Source organism: Onychostoma macrolepis, chromosome 05, assembly GCF_012432095.1.
Source record: "Onychostoma macrolepis isolate SWU-2019 chromosome 05, ASM1243209v1, whole genome shotgun sequence".
Classification (NCBI taxonomy): Eukaryota; Metazoa; Chordata; class Actinopteri; order Cypriniformes; family Cyprinidae; genus Onychostoma; species Onychostoma macrolepis.
The window spans coordinates 31,749,057-31,769,015 of NC_081159.1; the positions used below are offsets into that span (position 1 = coordinate 31,749,057).

The following is a 19,959-nucleotide window of genomic DNA, read 5'->3' on the forward strand; positions in this document are numbered from 1 at the left end:
CCAGCTATCTTGTCAGCAGATAAATGCAGTGCGTAACACATTATAGAAATGTATACTGTAAACTTGAATGTTGCAACAGTTAACTGCAGTAGTTTACAAAAGATAACGGTAAAAAAAAAAAATTCATCACTTATTAAGCTTGTCTAATGTTAATTCCAACATGTACTGATGTATTAAACAATAATAGCATTATTTTTAAATATTGTGCATTAAATTAAATAATTGTTTTTCTACTTTTGTCTTTAGGAAAGCCATCATCTGTAATGTCACTGAGTGCTACAGGGAGACAGGACAATGCCAAACCACATGTGACCATATGAACACCCAGATGTGTTTGAGAACTTGAGGATGAAATGCAATGTAGTACTTAAAGCTGCTCATGGCCAGGCCAGATACTGACTGCTTCTTTTGATATTGATCACATATTAATAAATTTGGTGGAAACAGTTGAAAGTGAGAGGATGTCTTTTGTTTATATGCAGTATTGGTCAAAGTCACACTATACATTACTATTAGTATTAGATTTATTACTATTAGACACATTACTATTTTTAATGTTTTTAAAAGACGTCTCTTATGCTCATCAAGCCTCCATTTTATCTGATCAAAAATACAGACAAAAACAGTAATATTGTGAAATATTATTACATTTTAAAATAATGGTTTTGTTTTAATATTCTTTATATTTATTTCTGTGATGCAAAGCTGAATTTTCATCAGCCTTTACTCGTCTTGTCACATGATCCTTCAGAGATCATTCTTATGTGCAGATTTGATATTTGGTTATTGTCAGTGTTGGAAAAAATTGTGCTGCTTAATATTTTTCTGGAACCTGTGATGCTTTATACAGAATTGATTGATTGAATCCTGGCAGGGATTTTCAAAATATAGAAATCTTTCCTAACAGTATGTCCTTACTATCACTTTTTTTAATCAATTTTAAATCCTTGCTGAATACATGTATTAATATTCTTTCAAAAAATAAATAAATTAAAAATACTGACCCCAAACTTTTGAACAGTAGTAGCATGTTGTTACAAAATATTTATATTTTAAATAAATACTGTTCTTTTATTCTTCAAAGAATCCTAAAATTATCACAGGTTATAAAAAATATTAAGCAGCACAAACACCGATAATAAGCATATTAGAATGATTTCTGAAGGATCATGTGACACTGATAACTGGAGTAATTATGCTGTAAATTCAGATTTGATCACAGAAATAAATTATATTTTAAAGCACATTAAAATAGAAAACCGTTATTTTAAATTGTAATAATATTTCAAAATATGATTCTTTTTGTCTCTGTTTTTGATCAATTAAATGCAGGCTTGATGAGCATTGGAGACTTCTTTCAAAAAGTCTGTTTTGTTTTGTTTTTCTCGTCTGGTCGACGCTACAGAGCTCTGAGCACCAGAACGGCCAGCACAGAAACAGTTTCTTCCCTCAGACAATCCATCTCATGAACACCTGACAATAATTGTGGAACATACACTATTTATACACTTATTTATCTAACACACATACTTAGTCTACATTTCAATTGCACATAATATACCTGTACATGCAATTGTCAATGTGTATATTGTAATTCCTTATTTACTTGTTCTATTGTTTAATTCTTCTTTTTATTATCTGTGTTTTTTGTCCTGTCACTGTCATTCTGTTGCACTGTGGAAGCTTCTGTCACGAAAACAAATTCCTCGTATGTGTAAACATACCTGGCAATAAAGCTCATTCTGATTCGGAAAAACATAAAAAATAGTAATAGTGCCCACACGTGTTTACAGTAAATGTGCATAAAAAACATTTATACCCACATATATACTGTATTTAGTGTGTGTGCATTTATTAATCTGTATGTAGGCTATACTTTTATCTTTTAAAAAAAAATTATAAAAAGGTGTGTGCAAAACACAGTAGCCAGCACTGAATTGCATTCATCTTATTTGTGACAACATGATGGCTGATAGAGCATTCAAATTCTTTCTCGCACTGTTCCACAGCAACAAACTTAACCAAACTAAGCACACATTTTAAAACGAATAAACGGCATGTAGTGATTAGTTTATTAGCATTCATATAGAGTTGTAATATACATGCATGTTCTGTAAAGCTGCAGTGAAACTATATGTATTGTGAAAAGCGCTATACAAATAAATATGGAAAAGAATATTTGCATAGATATACAGACTGACCCAGCAATGCAAGTGAAATGTCAACTAATCAGCTCACCGGACATCTTGGCGACAAACCATGATAAGTACACGTAAGTGACACCGTTTGTCTAGCTTCAGTTTAACCAAACATAAGACTGATGTCATCCATTGTACGAACAAATGATCCCAAACTTTCTGCTATGGAGTTAATTGTAAGCATCCAGACTGCGATACATTTACCGCCATCTCTCGCATACACGCACAGGCAGCATCAGTCAGAGCCGCTTTAAACTGTCCGGAAGACTACTTTTAATGCTCTTTGTAGGTTTGCGCCTCAGTCATATTTAGGGTATTCCAATCACCGTTTATTTATTTATTTTTTAAATAACTTAAATATTACGTTTTTGCTAGACTTAAATAGTATGTGCTTGTTTTGACAGATCTGAGATTTAAAAATGGCGCTACCGGAAATGCTTCAGGACCAGACATGCACAGTAGAGTTCCAACGCCTTTGTTATTGTTTACGTCCTTGAAATGGTCTATACTGTTTATAAATGGTATGTGATTTTTCAATTTACAAATGTGAATAAAAATACTAACATACCATGTATCATATATCACCAAATCTTGCTGTACAGGTGCATCTAAAAAAATTTGAATATCGTGAAAAAGTTCTTTTTTTGGTAACTTATTTCAAAAAGTGAAACTTTCATATATTCTAGATTCATTACATGTAAAGTAAAGGTGTTTTTGTTTTTATTTTGATGATTAGAGCTTACAGCTCATGAATGTCAAAAATCCAGTATCTCAAAATATTATAATATTTCCTAAGATCAATCAAAAAAAGCATTTGTCAAACAGAAACGTTCAAGTTTTTTAAAGTATGTTCATTTATGCACTCAATACTTGGTCGGGGCTCCATTAGCACAAATTACAGCATCAGTGAGGTGTGGCATGGAAGCGACCAGCCTGTGGCACTGCCGAGGCACTATTGAGCCTTCAGCTCGTCTGTATTGTTGGATCGACTTTTTCTCATCTTTCTCTTGAAAATATTCCGTAGAATCCATATGGGGTTCAGGTCAGGCATGTTGGCTGGCCAATCAAGCATAGTAATATCATGGTCTGCAAACCGCTTGGAAGTGGTTTTGGCACTGTGGGCAGGTGCTTAAGTCCTGCTGGAAAAGGAAATCAGCATCTCCATAAAGTTTGTCAGCAGATGGAAGCATAAAGTGCTCCAAAATCTCCTGGTAGATGGCTGCATCAGCAGCAGACGTCACGGCCCCAAATCATCACTGATTCGGAAACTTCAAACTGGACTTCAAGCAGCTTGGATTCTGTGCCTTTCCAGTCTTCCTCCAGACTCCAGACTTTGGTTTCCAAATGAAATGCAAAATTTACTTTTATCTGAAAAGAGGACTTTGGACCATTGAACAACAGTCCAGTTCTTTTTCTCCACAGCCCAGGTAAGATGCTTCTGACGTTGTTTCTGTTTCAGAAGTGGCTTGGTAGCCCTTTTCCTGAAGATGTCTGAGCTTGGTGACTCTTGATGCACTGACTCCAGCTTCAGTCCACTCCTTGTGAAGCTCTCCCAAGTGTTTGAATCGGCTTTGCTTGACAGTATTCTCAAGCTTGCTGTCATCCCTGTTACTTGCACACCTTTTCCTACCCAATTTCTTCCTTCCAGTCAACTTTGCATTTAATATGCTTTGATACAGTACTCTGTGAACAGCCACCCCTTTCAATAATGACCTTCTGTGACTTACCCTCTTTGTGGAGGGTGTCAATGATTGTCTTCTGGACCATTGGCAAGTCAGCAGTCTTCCCCATTATTGTGGTTTCAAAGAACAAGAGCTACCCGGAATTTATACTGTAGGGATAGTCATTTAATGAAACTCAAATGTAAATATTGTAATATTTTGAGATATTGGATTTTTGACTTTCATGAGCTGTATGGGGCTGTCACGATAACCGCAATATCGCAATACCGCGCTATTGACGAGCATAACCGCAGAGGAATGCAACAACCGCGATATTTCAGTGTTTTCTTTTTCGTGAGGTTACGCCCTTCTTGTTTTACACTTCGTGCATGTGTACTGAATATTAGTAATGATAACAATGTGTACCATGCTGATTTGCACAGAGGCTCAGCAAATTTGCACTTAACAAGCCTAAACAGACTGCGTGCGAATGAGAGATAGATCGACTGATCGCGTGCAATTACCTGCGTCTGTCCTTCAGGCTGAGTCATGTATATTTGTGAAAACAGGTTGTCATGTTCAAGGAAAGCGAAATCTGTCTTAGCATCGATGCTCTGCTGGTCAGCTGAGCCTTTAAAAGTGGCGCTCAAAGTTAAAATGATTTAAACAGCGTGTTTCATTACAAATCTCTGAATGAATCAGCACTTTTGAACGTGTAGTTGAATGAACGGTTTAAAGACTCACTCAAAGACAGTTCCTTGACGCCACCTTGTGGCATAAAAATGAAACTGCACTGACTGACGGCCCGTCTAGAACACGCAGGTGAAATATCAATAGAAAAAGTATCTTGTCAGTCAGATTCGAGGATCAGAACTAACTGTATGTATATAGGCTAACAATATACTAATGATCTTATTGTCAGGTTTATGTTTTGTTATGTCGACCGTTATTTTGTCATTCTCTTCTGTTTACTTCACTTCCTGTTTCGACGTGATTTAGTTTCAGTTTGATTGGTTTCTGAATATGACCTCCTTACATCGTAACACATACACACACAGATTATATATATATATATATATATATATATATATATATATATATATATGTATATATATGCGGTAATACCGCATACCGCGCTATTGAGCCACTCAAACTTACCGCAAGGGAAATTCCTTAACCGCGACAGCCCTAGAGCTGTAAGCTCTAATCATCAAAATTAAAACAAAAAACTTTTGAAATGTTTTACTTTACATGTTATGAATCTAGAATATATGAAAGTTTCACTTTTTGAAATAAATTACAAAAAAAAGAACTTATTCACGATATTCTAATTTTTTGAGATTTAGATTTTTTTTTTCTAAAGGTAAAAAGTAGCACCCCACCAAACTACATCTCCTTTCTGCCAAAAAAAAACATTTAAAAGTGGTGCAGAAACACATAATTGTGATATTTTTCAAAGGTATCAATACCAAGTAAGTAGCTTGTAAGTATCGATATATTGATTCTGCAGTATCAATCTGCCCATCCCTAGTGTAGGAATGGGCTTAAAGGACTGGTACTAGCAAGGTCCTTATAAGATAATTTATGATTTTAATAAATATAATCATATACACTGAATATGTTTTTATATTATTGCATATCGTTTTATGCAATGCCGTTTTAATGGCATGTTAAAAAATAAAAAAATGTAAGATTACGATATTAAAGTCATAATATTTTATAATTTTATATTTTATAATAAGTAAAAATTATGAGAATAAAGTTGAAATATTATGAAAATAAAGTCTAAATTATGAGAATAAAGTCTAAATTATGAGAATAAAGTAAAAATATTATGAGAATAAAGTAAAAATATTTTAAGAATAAAGTCAAAATTACGAAAATAAAATTGTATTTCTTTTACGTGAATGTCGTAGTTGAAGTTATGTTTTATGCAAGCACGTCATCTGCGCCAGTGAGTTAGTTCTTAGTTCTACGGAAGGCCTTGCTAACATCAACGGTCATTCAAAAGGTAAGCTTAATACTACTTAAAAAATCTTTTAGTACACATTTTGTTAATGTAGTTTGATGGAATTGGATAGATAGGGTATACGATGGAATTGCAGTTAAAACCGAGTGTATTACATTTTAATGCTTAATCTTAACTGAGCATATACAGTAAATATCATTCATCAGGAGATAACACTGGCAGTGAAATTTAGTTATGTCATGACAACTCTCGGAGGGATTGGCATGATAATGTACATGACAGCGTTAATATGTTTGGCCTTGGCGGAATAGATCTGCTACGCCGCTGCTACTGCCAATACAGCCACAACATGCTGCTGTGAGCATGTAAGAAATACTGTTGCTGCACATATAACATACATGAAATAACCCCCATAGCATACATAAATTGCCCAGTAGCAGATCTATACAGGTGGAGCTGGGGAAGGTGGAGGGTTTCTGAAGCACGCTGCAACTGCTACAGCAAGCACTAGTCATATATTTAAATGCTGAGAGGCAAGCTCATTGGCTACCAATACAGGAGAGAACCAATCAGCTGTGCCATGTAATAACGATGTCATTGAGTCAGACCGAGTTAGACCTATCAGATTGCACCATCTAGAGTTTAATGCCAGAATTTTGTATTAGTCAAGTTAGCGGAGCTGAATTTGTGAAAGTTTGTGCGAGCTCTGTTCACGAAACATGGAGTTTTCAACCTGTGGGTTCCACTTAAGTGAGGTGCGAGAAAAGTGATTGGATGTGAACATAATTATATAGGCCCTTTTATACATGCTTTATACGTTAACATCTTCTCAGTTATTAATGACATATGTTTCCCACAAAAGAGCCGTCCAGTCCAAATAAAGTTGCTACAACTTTATTTTCAAAATATTTTGATTTTATTCTCATTATTTCTGTTTTATTCTCAAAATATTACGACTTTATTCTCGTAATATTTCAACTTCATTCTTGTAATTTCTAATTTATTCTCAAAATATTATGACTTTAATCTCGAAATCTTAATTTTTAATTATTTTTTAAAGTGGCACTAAAACGCTGTCGCAGTTTTATAATGTACTATAATAAACTGAGGCGCAAATAATATCTGCCACCAAGTATACATTTCATCTAACAATATTTCATCTAACAATATTTTAACTTAAAGGTGAAGTAAGCAATTTCAAAAAAAATAAAAACACTGTTGATATTTGAAATTGAGACTCAAACAAACACAACCCTACCCTAAAAAACCCCACACCTATCATTCATTGCTCCTCCCCCAAACTCACAAACACGCTATGCAACACAGGCAATGACTAAGAGCTGGCACATCAGACTGCTCAAGTATCGATGAATCAGTCCTATTACTATAGCTAATATTACAACAACAGCATAAGCATAGCAAAAAAAAAAAATATATATATATATATATATATATTCAAAGATGATAATTACTAATCATTAAAAATTGCGCATAAGAACAGAAAACAAAAAGGCAAAAAAAAAAAAAAACTTGTAGTAACAATAGTAAAAATAATCTATAATGTATTACACATAGATAAGTCATTCTCATAACTTGTTAAAAGGACTTATAGGGACAGTTAAAAAAACAAAAAGAAAACAACCCTATTTACTCATCCTCATTCACTAATTGAGCTAGACAAAATTACAAGAGAAGCCCATCTGTTAACAGAAACAAATGTGTTAACAGCTTTTCCAATATTAACGTGGGTCCTAACTCTTGCCTGATCTTAACCCTTCTTTTTCAAGTTATATTCCTGGTAATGACCCATCTGCCTTTCTAGAAATCATCCACTTGCTCAGTCTCTCTCCTCCACCATCATGAGTGTATATACCCTCTATTGCTGATTGGCTACAAGTGTGTTGGGGTGCTCAGGGCGCTATATCAATATTCTGAAACCATTCTTTGTATAATACATTTAAATTGTTATTCACTGATAATCTTCTGTTCAAAAAGACCAGAAATAATTTTGATAATATTCTTCAGAGCATGAACTTTTCTGTGAATAATAATTTTAATTCTTGTCTGTTTCTTACACAAGGCTATTGTATGGCTTTGGCATACTTGGAATATTGGACCAGTTTTATGACAATTTGCATCCTTTTTAGGTTTGAAAATCTTTAGTCCTCATTTATTGTAATGACACAGAAAAGAGTGACCAGTCTTTAGAATTTCTCCTTAGGTGTTCCACAGAATAAAGAAAATCATACAAGTTAAAAACAACCCACTTAAATATAATATACTATATAAATAGTATATTTCAACAACATAAAATCCACACGAGATCACAAATGGACCTATAATAACGGTCCCCTAAACATTCCCAGAACATCCTGAATGTTCATTGAAGGTCTGTCAAATAACGTCCCCCAACCCTTTAAAGAACTCCACAACATGACTGTCTAGGCAACGTCCTTGACACCAGAACATTCTGGGAACATAACATTTCTTGCAGGGAACATGAGGGTGAGAAAATTATCAGAAAATTAGCCTTTTGGGGTGAACTTAAAGAGAAAGTTAAATCAACCAAGAATTATAGGAATGAATTTATCCACATGTAACATTTTGTTTTCTATTCCCTGCATTTCTGTTTCCTGCAAGCACTTCTGTATGGTAATTGCAGAATAGCTAGTCAAAATAAAATTTCTGCTTTAATCAAATTTGAAAATTCTTGAATGTACCTGTGGAACTGCTCATGGAAGCGTTCACGGTGTCCCTGAAGTGTGTCTGCTGGTAAACCTATCAACAAGAACATTAATTATCCCAGAGTGTAAACAAACAGGTCCAGAAAGTGTCTACAATGCTTCATTATTATTAAGACATTTACAACTTCAACAACATTCAGTTTTTAATATTATTACTGGAATGAATCTTAGGCCCATGACGGAGCTAGAACTCTTACAGGCGTGCAGTTTGAAGAGCAGTTTGACGGTGTAGTGGTAGAGGTGACTGCAGTCCTGGATGACCTGGATAAGAGGTGCTAGTTTACACTGGCCTGACGTCAGTGTGGAGATAGCAATGGACATATTGAGCTGGCGAAGCACTAGAAATATAAATAATAAAGAATAATTTAACTTAGTACCAGATAATGCAAGATTATCCCCCCCTCTCACACACACACACAGAAAACTAAAAGTAGGGAACTTCAATATCTAGCATGTCTTTTTTTAAACTTGATTTCCTGCTGATTTGTATATTTGCTAAATCACACAAATTATTTTGAGGGGGAAAAAAATAAAAATGACTGCACGGTTATATGCTTAGAAAAATAAGGCTGATTTTGGTTTGCCAGAAACATTTACAACCACATTTGCTAATTCAGTGATGAGCCAAAGCCAAAGGCGAGGGTGGAAAGAGAAAATAAATAAATAAATAAATAAATTAAGATGCCTAATGATATTCAAAAAGTCTTTAATTTAATGACTAAATATTTCACGCAACAAAGTAACATGTAAATGTTTTTTTTTATTATTATTAAAATCTAAAACATTTCAGACATATTTTAATTTAATATACTAGCAGTATATTATTATCATTATCATTATTATTCTTATTTTCATTATTATTAGATAGAATGATCTTTTTATAATTCATACATATTAATTATGTATTCCACTACTGACTGTTACAATATTTAACTATTGCTTTGAAAAGGGTTGTGGACATATTAAATATAAATCATAAAAACTGAACACTCACCAGCTTCTGCTAATCGAAGCTCTGCATCCATGTAATCAAACACTTCTACTGTGAGCTGGAACCTGGAGCAGGAAGTAAAGAAACCATTTTAGTTAATGTCTTATTGTTAGCTGTGTAGAACATACACTGCCAATAGTAAGATAACACACTAAGTACATTTACAGGTGCAATAAAAATAGAGCTACAGTTGTGTAATTGAGCTGCCTGTCCAAATATACTTGATATAATTTATAATTATATATTATTATATATAAACAAATCTAAAGAGCGCTAAAAGGATTATAGAATTTTGGATAATGGTGAGGTCCTGAACATACAATAATCATCAAAACAAGAGTCCTAGAACATATGATTTGTGACATTACCCAGCCACCCCATGCCCCAACAATGAATAAGTGGAAAGAGGAGAGGATTATGGATCTCAGAAGGGATGAATAAGAAGATGAGGTGACCTCCATGATGGTACAGGTGGAGGAGACCACCACAATGGAGCAGCCAGCAAAGCCTTCGAAGGACCACCATGGAGTAGGTTGGTTTACTTATTATAAAAATAATTCTATGATTCTTTATTTATTTCATTCTAACCAGTAATCTTTTGGAAAGGAGACCACAGAACTACGGAATGTGAGTGAGGGGGAAAAAAACCTACCAAAAAGACACGATGAATGTCCAGAAGGAGAATGAGAAAAAAAGAGTCCAAAAATCTATTGCTGCTGAGATATAATACAAAATAAATAATTACAAAATAAATGGAATTTCACATACACATTATTGATGTCTGTTCCTGCTGTACGCTCCAGGACTTCATCTGTGGCTTCTAGACTGGCTGGGATTTCAGAATGCTGCAAAGAGAACACAGAGAAATTTTGAATTCAAATAAATGAGACTATCCTCATGATTACACACTAGAATCCAAAATGCATATTTTTTATTTTATGTACTTAAAAATACGTATTTTTATTCACATGAGCTTTGCATTTGGCCTATATCAAGATACTCTTCCCTGGCATATCAACCATCATCAACAAATTTCACAAAATCGTTTAATACCATACAATATCATTCACCATATGGCCATGATCATATGTGAATACCCCTTTCAAATGAACCATTTTTTTCAGTTGAATTAAAGCAATAATTTGTCTTCTAAAAATGTCATGCAAATGGTTTAGTCTGTAATAGACCTAGATAATAATAATCAGAATACAACTGTGTTATGCAATTGTTTTGAGAAAAAAAAAAAAAAAGTGTGACATTGTTAAGAATTAATATAATCATATTACTCTCATTTCGATCTCATTTTGAATCGGACAAGAAGTCCAGACAGTTCAGTGGTTTACTAGAGAGGAATATTCAGAATATCAACAGAACCATACAGATGTCATTACAAGATTCCAAGACACTGTGTAGTGTAAGACAAGTTGTGAAAAATAGTCTTTGAATTGCCTTCCTTGTGATCCTAACACCATACCCATATCGGACGCGAGCGCTGTTGTGTCATGTCGTGAATCCATTTCCCTTTCAGGTCAGAAGCAGCATGAATGCTTGGAGTATGTCAGAAATAGAAGGGGCCATCAGTTTACTGTTTACTTTGTTGTGTCAATCCATGTCACATCCAGTGTAGACAGAATCACTGACTATAATGGGGTTTTGTTGTCTATAGTCGTGTTGCACCACTCGCATCCGGTGTAAACACTGGGTAAAATTATGAAAAAGCTCCAGATCACGCCAGAGAAACACTCTTTGTTTGTTTGTTTTACTTTAAAACAGATTCATTTTTAAACAAGACAGTATGATGCAGGGTCTTCAGGAAGACTGAAAGTAAAAGATGATGCCGTGCTGAGTCTGACTATTTTGGATCCACCAGTAATGTCGCAATCAGTATCAGCAACATGCTTGTATCTTGGTATCAGCAACATGCTTGTTACTTGTCACTGGAAACATGCTTGTTGCTTTAGGTTTGTCTGGTTATCATTGAGAGCATACTGTGCTTAAGCCTATCTGGGTATCTGCAACTTGCTATCTAGTTGTTACTGGTACCATGCTTGTTGCTTAAGGCAATAACATGCATGTTGCTATAGGCTTATGTGGTTATTATTGCCAAATTCTGTGCTAAGCTTATCAGCAACATGTTTGTTTTGAAGGCTTATCTGGTTGTTGTTTAAACAAGGTTGTATGTACAGAATGTAGGTTATGCAGCTAGAGGTTGCTTATTCAAAACACTAGGAATGGCATAGCTTGATAATGCTTTGTGGAATCATTTGAGATCATCTTCATCTCCATAGCTGGTGGAAATAAATCCAATGGGATGCAGGCACAAATCATGTTCATGGCAGCGCACTGTAAACCCAACAGCTGAAGGAGGATATGCCGCCAATGACAGGTGACGCAATGACGCGGATAATTCGTCGCCTTGGAATTATAAGGTTCTATCTAACATTTTTGTCAAAATTGAGTTATTCACATATTCTTATTCTGTGACAACTTATTTACATTATGTGATGTTTTTTTTTTAAGTTTTGTACATGTTAGGACTTTTTATTTAGAAAACAAAAAGGTTCTATCTACAAAGTCGAACTCTAACTTGGTTCTATAAGGTTATATCTGTGAATCCGCCAATCAGCACTTCGAATGCACACAAGAGGACCAATCAGGATCAACGTTCTTTGTCATGTCGCCGGACTGCTCCGTAACAACAGGAAAGATTAAATATTAAACAACAATAATTACGTGTCTGCATAATCAATAAGTGCAATTCACCTTTATTCCACAAAGTGGCACTGTTTAAAACATAATAATGACGTGATTTTTCACTCATAATTAGCGAATGCATAAAACAAATAATCATCTGCAAAAATTGAACTGGCTTCAATGGTTTTACTGCAGAGCAATTACTGTACATAATGCAATATAAGAGTCACTGTCGTTTGATGGTGAATGAGGTGAATAGCGATCAAAATGTTGTTTTTGAAGATGCTGAAAATGATAGTTTTGAGAATATATTGAGATTGTGAATATGAGCCAGATGCTGAATGTATACTGGGGAAATGCGCTCTGACGATGGCAGTGATGGTAAAATCATCTGCCCAAATCAAACCCTTGTAAGTTTCAAAAGGTAAGAAAGTATGCTAATTTAATTATTATTTTTTTTATTTTATTTTATGTTCTTAAAATATCAGGAGAGTTTGCTATTGCAGCAATTACAGATCCATCCGTGCTGGATATAAGTCTGGGTCGCTAAAGACCCGAATATGTAATGATTGGCGAAATATTCATGCAGTTTAAAGTCTTAAAATGTCTTAAATTTGATAACATTAAGCCTTAAATATCAAAGAGTAAACAATTTAAATGATGGGGTCTTAATTACAACAGTAAACGTCAGCATGTTATCTCAGCCATACTGATCTAAACAGAAAGCCATTTTCCCTGTCCTGCTTTTTGTGGAATAAAGTCCTGGTCAGACAGATGGATTAGAGTATGTGCCTTAACTGTTCCCTCAATAATGTGTTTAATTACCCACTATAATCCTAGCTAAAATTAACATTAACACTGAACAAAATATTTAGTATTGCCCTTTGTGCCTAACTTAACCTTAGAAAAAAATTATTTGTCCAAAAATATGGAATAAATGTGATAAAAGCAAGCATTAAATTTACCTTTCTCATACATGTTGACACATTGTTACAACACTAGTTTTATGTTTTAAAACAAATTATAAAAAAACTATTTGCATTTCTTGAATATTGTTGCTTCAATTAATGTTTTGCAAGGCAACCTTATAATTCCAAGCGGAAAATGACTTTTTAGAATTAGAAGGTTCTATCTGCATTTGACCTGTTCCAAAAATCCGCATTTAAAAATTTGAGAGGATTTTGATATTATACATTTAGAATACATTTAGGGTCTCTGTCATTTTCATGTAGAGGCCCTTTCGCACCGCAGGAACCTTTTCATAGTACCCGAACTAATTGTGGAACTACCCACTTTTTAGCGTGTTCGCACCGCGGGAACTAGGAACTGTTTTAGTTCCCGGAACTCCGTTTGGAGGAACTAATTAGCTCCTACTTCAGAGTAGGGTCTAAAACAGTTCCATAGGACGTATGTGTACGCTGATTGGCTAAACGCGTACGAAAACGCCCTCACCCACCATGATTTGAAACGGCGTGTAAACACATACTGTGTAAAAATCGCATCAACTTATATTTCGCAAGAATGGAGAACAGCGATAGATGGACGGACTCTGAAGTGCAGGCACTTTTGAACTCCTTTCTGATCTTTCAATACGTCGACATTCCATGTCCATTATTGTGAACCCCGCAAGACACAACAAAAACACAGCTCCGATCACAGCGTCCTCCATCCTCCTGTTGTTAACGTTGTTCTTCTTTGTTTTCGTTGTTGAACGCCGCGCACAAATGACGTCGCTGTCGACCGGCTTACGTCACTTCTTAGTACGCACTGTCGGTGCGAATGCAACCCTTTAAATGGTACCGGGAATAGTTCACGCAAAATCGTCCCAGTACTTTAGTACTGTACTTTTAGTTCTGGAACTAAAGCGGTGCGAAAGGGGCTTAGGAAAGAGACTTGTTCCCCATATCATTTTTGCTATATGGAATGCAAAAACTTTGAAGCTCAATATCTCAAAACCATTCAGAATGCAGAACCTTATAATTCCAAGGCAACCGATTTTACTGGTGAAAACTGTAGATTTCTCTTCATTTAAATAGTGTTGGAAACATTTAATATAAGTACAAAAGGTGTTGTTTTTTGTTTTTTTTTGGGGGGGGGGGGGATTTTAATGCAAAATTCTTATATATTATACCATTAAAGCCTGAGCAGTCAACTGCCGTCATCAGAGAAGGAATGCCATTTCAAAGGGGAAGCAAATCTATTAAAAAAATAGCACTTTGCATTAATAAAGAAACAGGATTTTATGCAGGCCTCAAGGTTTTCTGGTCTTATCATCAATATGTTTGTTGCCTAAGACTTCTGATTGTTATTGGCAATGTGTTTGTAGCTTAACAGCTCAGACCTACCAAACCAACTCACAACAACCAACAGTGGTGTTGCCTTGTGTCACCTGCATCTAGGTTAAGTTGAATGCAGCGCAACACTCGGAAGAAAAACCGGAACTTGGACTATACAAATCAAAATCAAGCAGAGCATTATATGAAGATACTGCATTGAAATTAGTGATGAAACAGTTAATGGTCTGATGACAAACCACAATAAAACAGTTTGGGCCATCATGCGTGACACACAGCAGCCACGATAGCACTGTATAACTGATATTGGCTTGTTTTATTTTCTTCTTTTTATTCAAAATATTCCCAAACGTGTTGACTGTATCATGAAATCTTGATTCTCAAATATGTGTAAGTAAATGCATTTTGCACTTTTATAGATTATAAAAGTTAGTTTTATGTTTGTTGATCTAGAATGGGCGATGGGCACAGTAGCCTAATAGTGTAATCTATTAACTATGCATAAAAAACTAGGGGTGTCAACGTTAACGCATGCGATTAATCCCAAAATTTTAACACGTTAATATTTTTTTTATGCAAATTAATCGTTTGATAAGGTTTGACCCCAACTTCTTGCCGTCATCGCAGCGCGAAAGGTTATCTATCATTGTGTGATGAGGGTACAGCGAACCAGTGTTGCCAGGGTAGCGGCACAAGTGGGCTATTTTGAAAATACAGTCGCAGGCAGAGTCGTGTGTTGTGGTTTTTTGGGCTACTTTTATAATGTACCGCAGCCGCCCAAAGTGTATATAGACAAATAAAAATGAAAATATATCCTTTTACTAAAGTGTATTATACTTGGAATGTAACGGAGAGGCAGTTGCAACATCACAAACAACGTGAGTTTTAGCCAGAGCATACATGTTAAGGCTTTTACACAGCAGAAATAAACATGACAACAGCCACTATAGATTATATTAGATAATAAACACACGATTACGATAGATATGGTCTGTATGTGATTTTCTGGATTTCAATGTGTACAACTGAAATGCTACTTTGTGCAGTGATATACAGGTGCATCTCAATAAATTAGAATGTCGTGGAAAAGTTCATTTATTTCAGTAATTCAACTCAAATTGTGAAACTCGTGTATTAAATAAATTCAGTGCACACAGACTGAAGTAGTTTAAGTCTTTGGTTCTTTTAATTGTGATGATTTTGGCTCACATTTAACAAAAACCCACCAATTCACTATCTCAACAAATTAGAATATGGTGACATGTCAATCAGCTAATCAACTCAAAACACCTGCAAAGGTTTCCTGAACCTTCAAAATGGTCTCTCAGTTTGGTTCACTAGGCTACACAATCATGGAAGACTGCTGATCTGACAGTTGTCCAGAAGACAATCATTGACACTCTTCACAAGGAGGGTAAACCACAAATATCCATTGTCAAAGAAGCTGGCTGTTCACAGAGTGCTGTATCCAAGCATGTTAACAGAAAGTTGAGTGGAAGGAAAAAGTGTGGAAGAAAAAAGATGCACAACCAACCTAGAGAACTGTAGCCTTATGAGGATTGTCAAGCAACATCGATTCAAGAATTTGGGTGAACTTCACAAGGAATGGTCTGAGGCTGGGGTCAAGGCATCAAGAGCCACCACACACAGAAGTCTCAAGGAATTTGGCTACAGTTGTCGTATTCCTCTTGTTAAGCCACTCCTGAACCACAGACAACGTCAGAGGCATCTTACCTGGGCTAAGGAGAAGAAGAACTGGTCCAAAGTCCTCTTTTCAGATGAGAGCAAGTTTTGTATTTTATTTGGAAACCAAGGTCCTAGAGTCTGGAGGAAGGGTGGAGAAGCTCATAGCACAAGTTGCTTGAAGTCCAGTGTTAAGTTTCCACAGTCTGTGATGATTTGGGGTTCAGTGTCATCTGCTGGTGTTGGTCCATTGTGTTTTTTGAAAACCAAAATCACTGCACCCGTTTACCAAGAAATTTTGGAGCACTTCATGCTTCCTTCTGCTGACCAGCTTTTTAAAGATCCTGATTTCATTTTCCAGCAGGATTTGGCACCTGCCCACACCGCCAAAAGCACCAAAAGTTGGTTAAATGACCATGGTGTTGGTGTGCTTGACTGGCCAGCAAACTCACCAGACCTGAACCCTATAGAGAATCTATGGGGTATTGTCAAGAGGAAAATGAGAAACAAGAGACCAAAAAATGCAGATGAGCTGAAGGCCACTGTCAAAGAAAGCTGGGCTTCCATACCACCTCAGCAGTGCCACAAACTGATCACCTCCACGTCACGCCGAATTGAGGCAGTAATTAAAGCAAAAGGAGCCCCTACCAAGTATTGAGTACATATACAGTAAATGAACATACTTTCCAGAAGGCCGACAATTCACTAATTTTAATTTTTTTATTGGTCTTATGAAGTATTCTAATTTGTTGAGATAGTGAATTGGTGGGTTTTTGTTAAATGTGAGCCAAAATCATCACAATTAAAAGAACCAAAGACTTAAACTACTTCAGTCTGTGTGCACTGAATTTATTTAATACACAAGTTTCACAATTTAAGTTGAATTACTGAAATAAATGAACTTTTCCACGACATTCTAATTTATTGAGATGCACCTGTAAAAGGCTACAAATAGCATATTTTAACAACAGTAAACGACCAAATTCCACATGTGATCGCAAAAGGAAATTATTACAAACACTCGATGGTGGTTTCAAGTGAGTTCTGAGTAAAAGTGCACTATTAATCTCATAAATTGTCTTATGTAGCATGATGCTAATGTTAGCTCTAATGCACCTGCAGAACAGGTCCAATTCTTCTTTATAATGCATTTTGTCATAACACTTCACGTAAGGTCGCAAGAAATGTTTTGCTGTATTTATTTAGAAATACTTTTGATAATAGTTGGGTAAATGTATAATGGGATTGAAGCGATGTGGCTTGGTAAACGTTTTATTGCCAGTTAAAAGGCTGATAATGACAGAATAAAAACAAAAGAATAACAATAAAAGAATAATAAGGATTATGTCTCATACCTGGCGGAAGTGTGAAAGATTCTGCTTCCTTAAACTAGTTTGTCATGCATTTCTTTTTCAACACCATTTACAGGTAAATCCTAGTATTTTAAAATTGTGATTAATCATGATTAATCACAGTCCATGACTGTGATTAATGCGATTACATTTTTTAATCGATTGACAGCACTAATAAAAACCCAACTTTTTACTTAAATACCAGATATGGGTGTTATGCCATAAAATATTTTTAATACGACTGACTTGATATTTAATGTGAATTTGATAAAAATTTTTGTAATTTAATAATTATAACACTTTCATTGTACAGAAAATAAAGCAAAGAACATTTACATCAAAGAACATTTTCAAGCACTCTCAAACTCTCATTATAACCACTGAAGCCGTTTACACTGAAATGAATATCCTACTTACATCGTACGCACATCTGCACTTTGTTGTTTCTGATGAGAGAATTTGTCAGAGAGCAGAATTCATTTAGCCAGCGAGTGAACAAAACACCGGCGTTTCAGCGATGACTCATATGAATGCCTCTGATTGCTCATTGCATTCATACGCTCAACAGAATTGTGTGTGATTGTTACAATGTGCAGCGCTGTAAAAACACTTCTGTCTCTGTCTCAGCGCCAGCCAGCGAACGCAGATTTGAATTTAGTAGCTGATGCTGTGCCGCACTGCACATTCTAATCACACCGGTGTGCTTGTATGAAACAAAAAAATATTCGCCTGCATTCAAAATCCACTTGGCTCAAAAATCTGAGGGTGCACGTGCATGGTTTTGGTCACTTTATATACAGTGGGGCAAAAAAGTATTTAGTCAGCCACCAATTGTGCAAGTTCTCCCACTTAAAAAGATGAGAGAGGCCTGTAATTTTCATCATAGGTATACCTCAACTATGAGAGACAAAATGAGAATAAAAAATCCAGAAAATCACATTGTAGAATTTTTAAAGAATTAATTGGTAAATTCCTCGGTAAAATAAGTATTTGGTCACCTACAAACAAACAAGATTTCTGGCTCTCACAGACCTGTAACTTCTTCTTTAAGAGGCTCCTCTGTCCTCCACTCGTTACCTGTATTAATGTCATCTGTTTGAACTTGTTATCAGTATAAAAGACACCTGTCCACAACCTCAAACAGTCCAACTCCAAACTCCACCATGGCCAAGGCCAAGACCAAAGAGCTGTCAAAGAACACCAGAAACAAAATTGTAGACCTGCACCAGGCTGGGAAGACTGAATCTGCAATAGGTAAGCAGCTTGGTGTGAAGAAATCAACTGTGGGAGCAATTATTAGAAAATGGAAGACATACAAGACCACTGATAATCTCTATCGATCTGGGACTCCACGCAAGATCTCACCCCGTGGGGTCAAAATGATCACAAGAACTGTGAGCAAAAATCCCAGAACCACACGTGGGGACATAGTGAATGACCTGCAGAGAGCTGGGACCAAAGTAACAAAGGCCTCAAATCCTGCAGTGCCAGACGTGTCCCCCTGCTTAAGCCAGTACATGTCCGGGCCCGTCTGAAGTTTGCTAGAGAGCATTTGGATGATCCAGAAGAGGATTGGGAGAATGTCATATGGTCAGATGAAACCAAAATAGAACTTTTTGGTAAAAACTCAACTTGTCGTGTTTGGAGGAGAAAGAATGCTGAGTTGCATCCAAAGAACACCATACCTACTGTGAAGCATGGGGGTGGAAACATCATGCTTTGGGGCTGTTTTTCTGCAAAGGGACCAGGACGACTGATCCGTGTAAACGAAAGAATGAATGGGGCCATGTATCGTGAGATTTTGAGTGAAAACCTCCTTCCATCAGCAAGGGCATTGAAGATGAAACGTGGCTGGGTCTTTCAGCATGACAATGATCCCAAACACACCACCCGGGCAACGAAGGAGTGGCTTCGTAAGAAGCATTTCAAGATCCTGGAGTGGCCTAGCCAGTCTTCAGATCTCAACCCCATCGAAAATCTTTTGAGTCCGTGTTGCCCAGCAACAGCCCCAAAACATTACTGCTCTAGAGGAGATCTGCATGGAGGAATGGGCCAAAATACCAGCAACAGTGTGTGAAAACCTTGTGAAGACTTACAGAAAATGTTTGACCTCTGTCATTGCCAACAAAGGGTATATAACAAAGTATTGAGATGAAATTTTGTTATTGACCAAATACTTATTTTCCACCATAATTTGCAAATAAATTCTTTAAAAATCCTACAATGTGATTTTCTGGATTTTTTTTTCTCATTTTGTCTCTCATAGTTGAGGTATACCTATGATGAAAATTACAGGCCTCTCTCATCTTTTTATGTGGGAGAACTTGCACAATTGGTGGCTGACTAAATACTTTTTTGCCCCACTGTATATAC

General features: G+C 35.9%; 1 protein-coding gene across 2 annotated transcripts in view; it reads right to left on the reverse strand.

Annotated features, from left to right (window-relative positions):
• The window catches only part of hip1rb (huntingtin interacting protein 1 related b), a 112,691-nt gene that overhangs the window by 59,866 nt on the left and 32,866 nt on the right, over positions 1-19,959 (reverse strand). For both annotated transcript variants that reach the window (XM_058774995.1, XM_058774996.1), the window contains exons 6-9: positions 10,332-10,408; positions 9,567-9,628; positions 8,770-8,910; positions 8,549-8,606 (exon numbers count right to left, since the gene is read on the reverse strand). In XM_058774995.1, the coding sequence (XP_058630978.1) occupies positions 8,549-8,606; positions 8,770-8,910; positions 9,567-9,628; positions 10,332-10,408 (338 nt within the window). The remainder of the gene's footprint in view (positions 1-8,548; positions 8,607-8,769; positions 8,911-9,566; positions 9,629-10,331; positions 10,409-19,959) is intronic.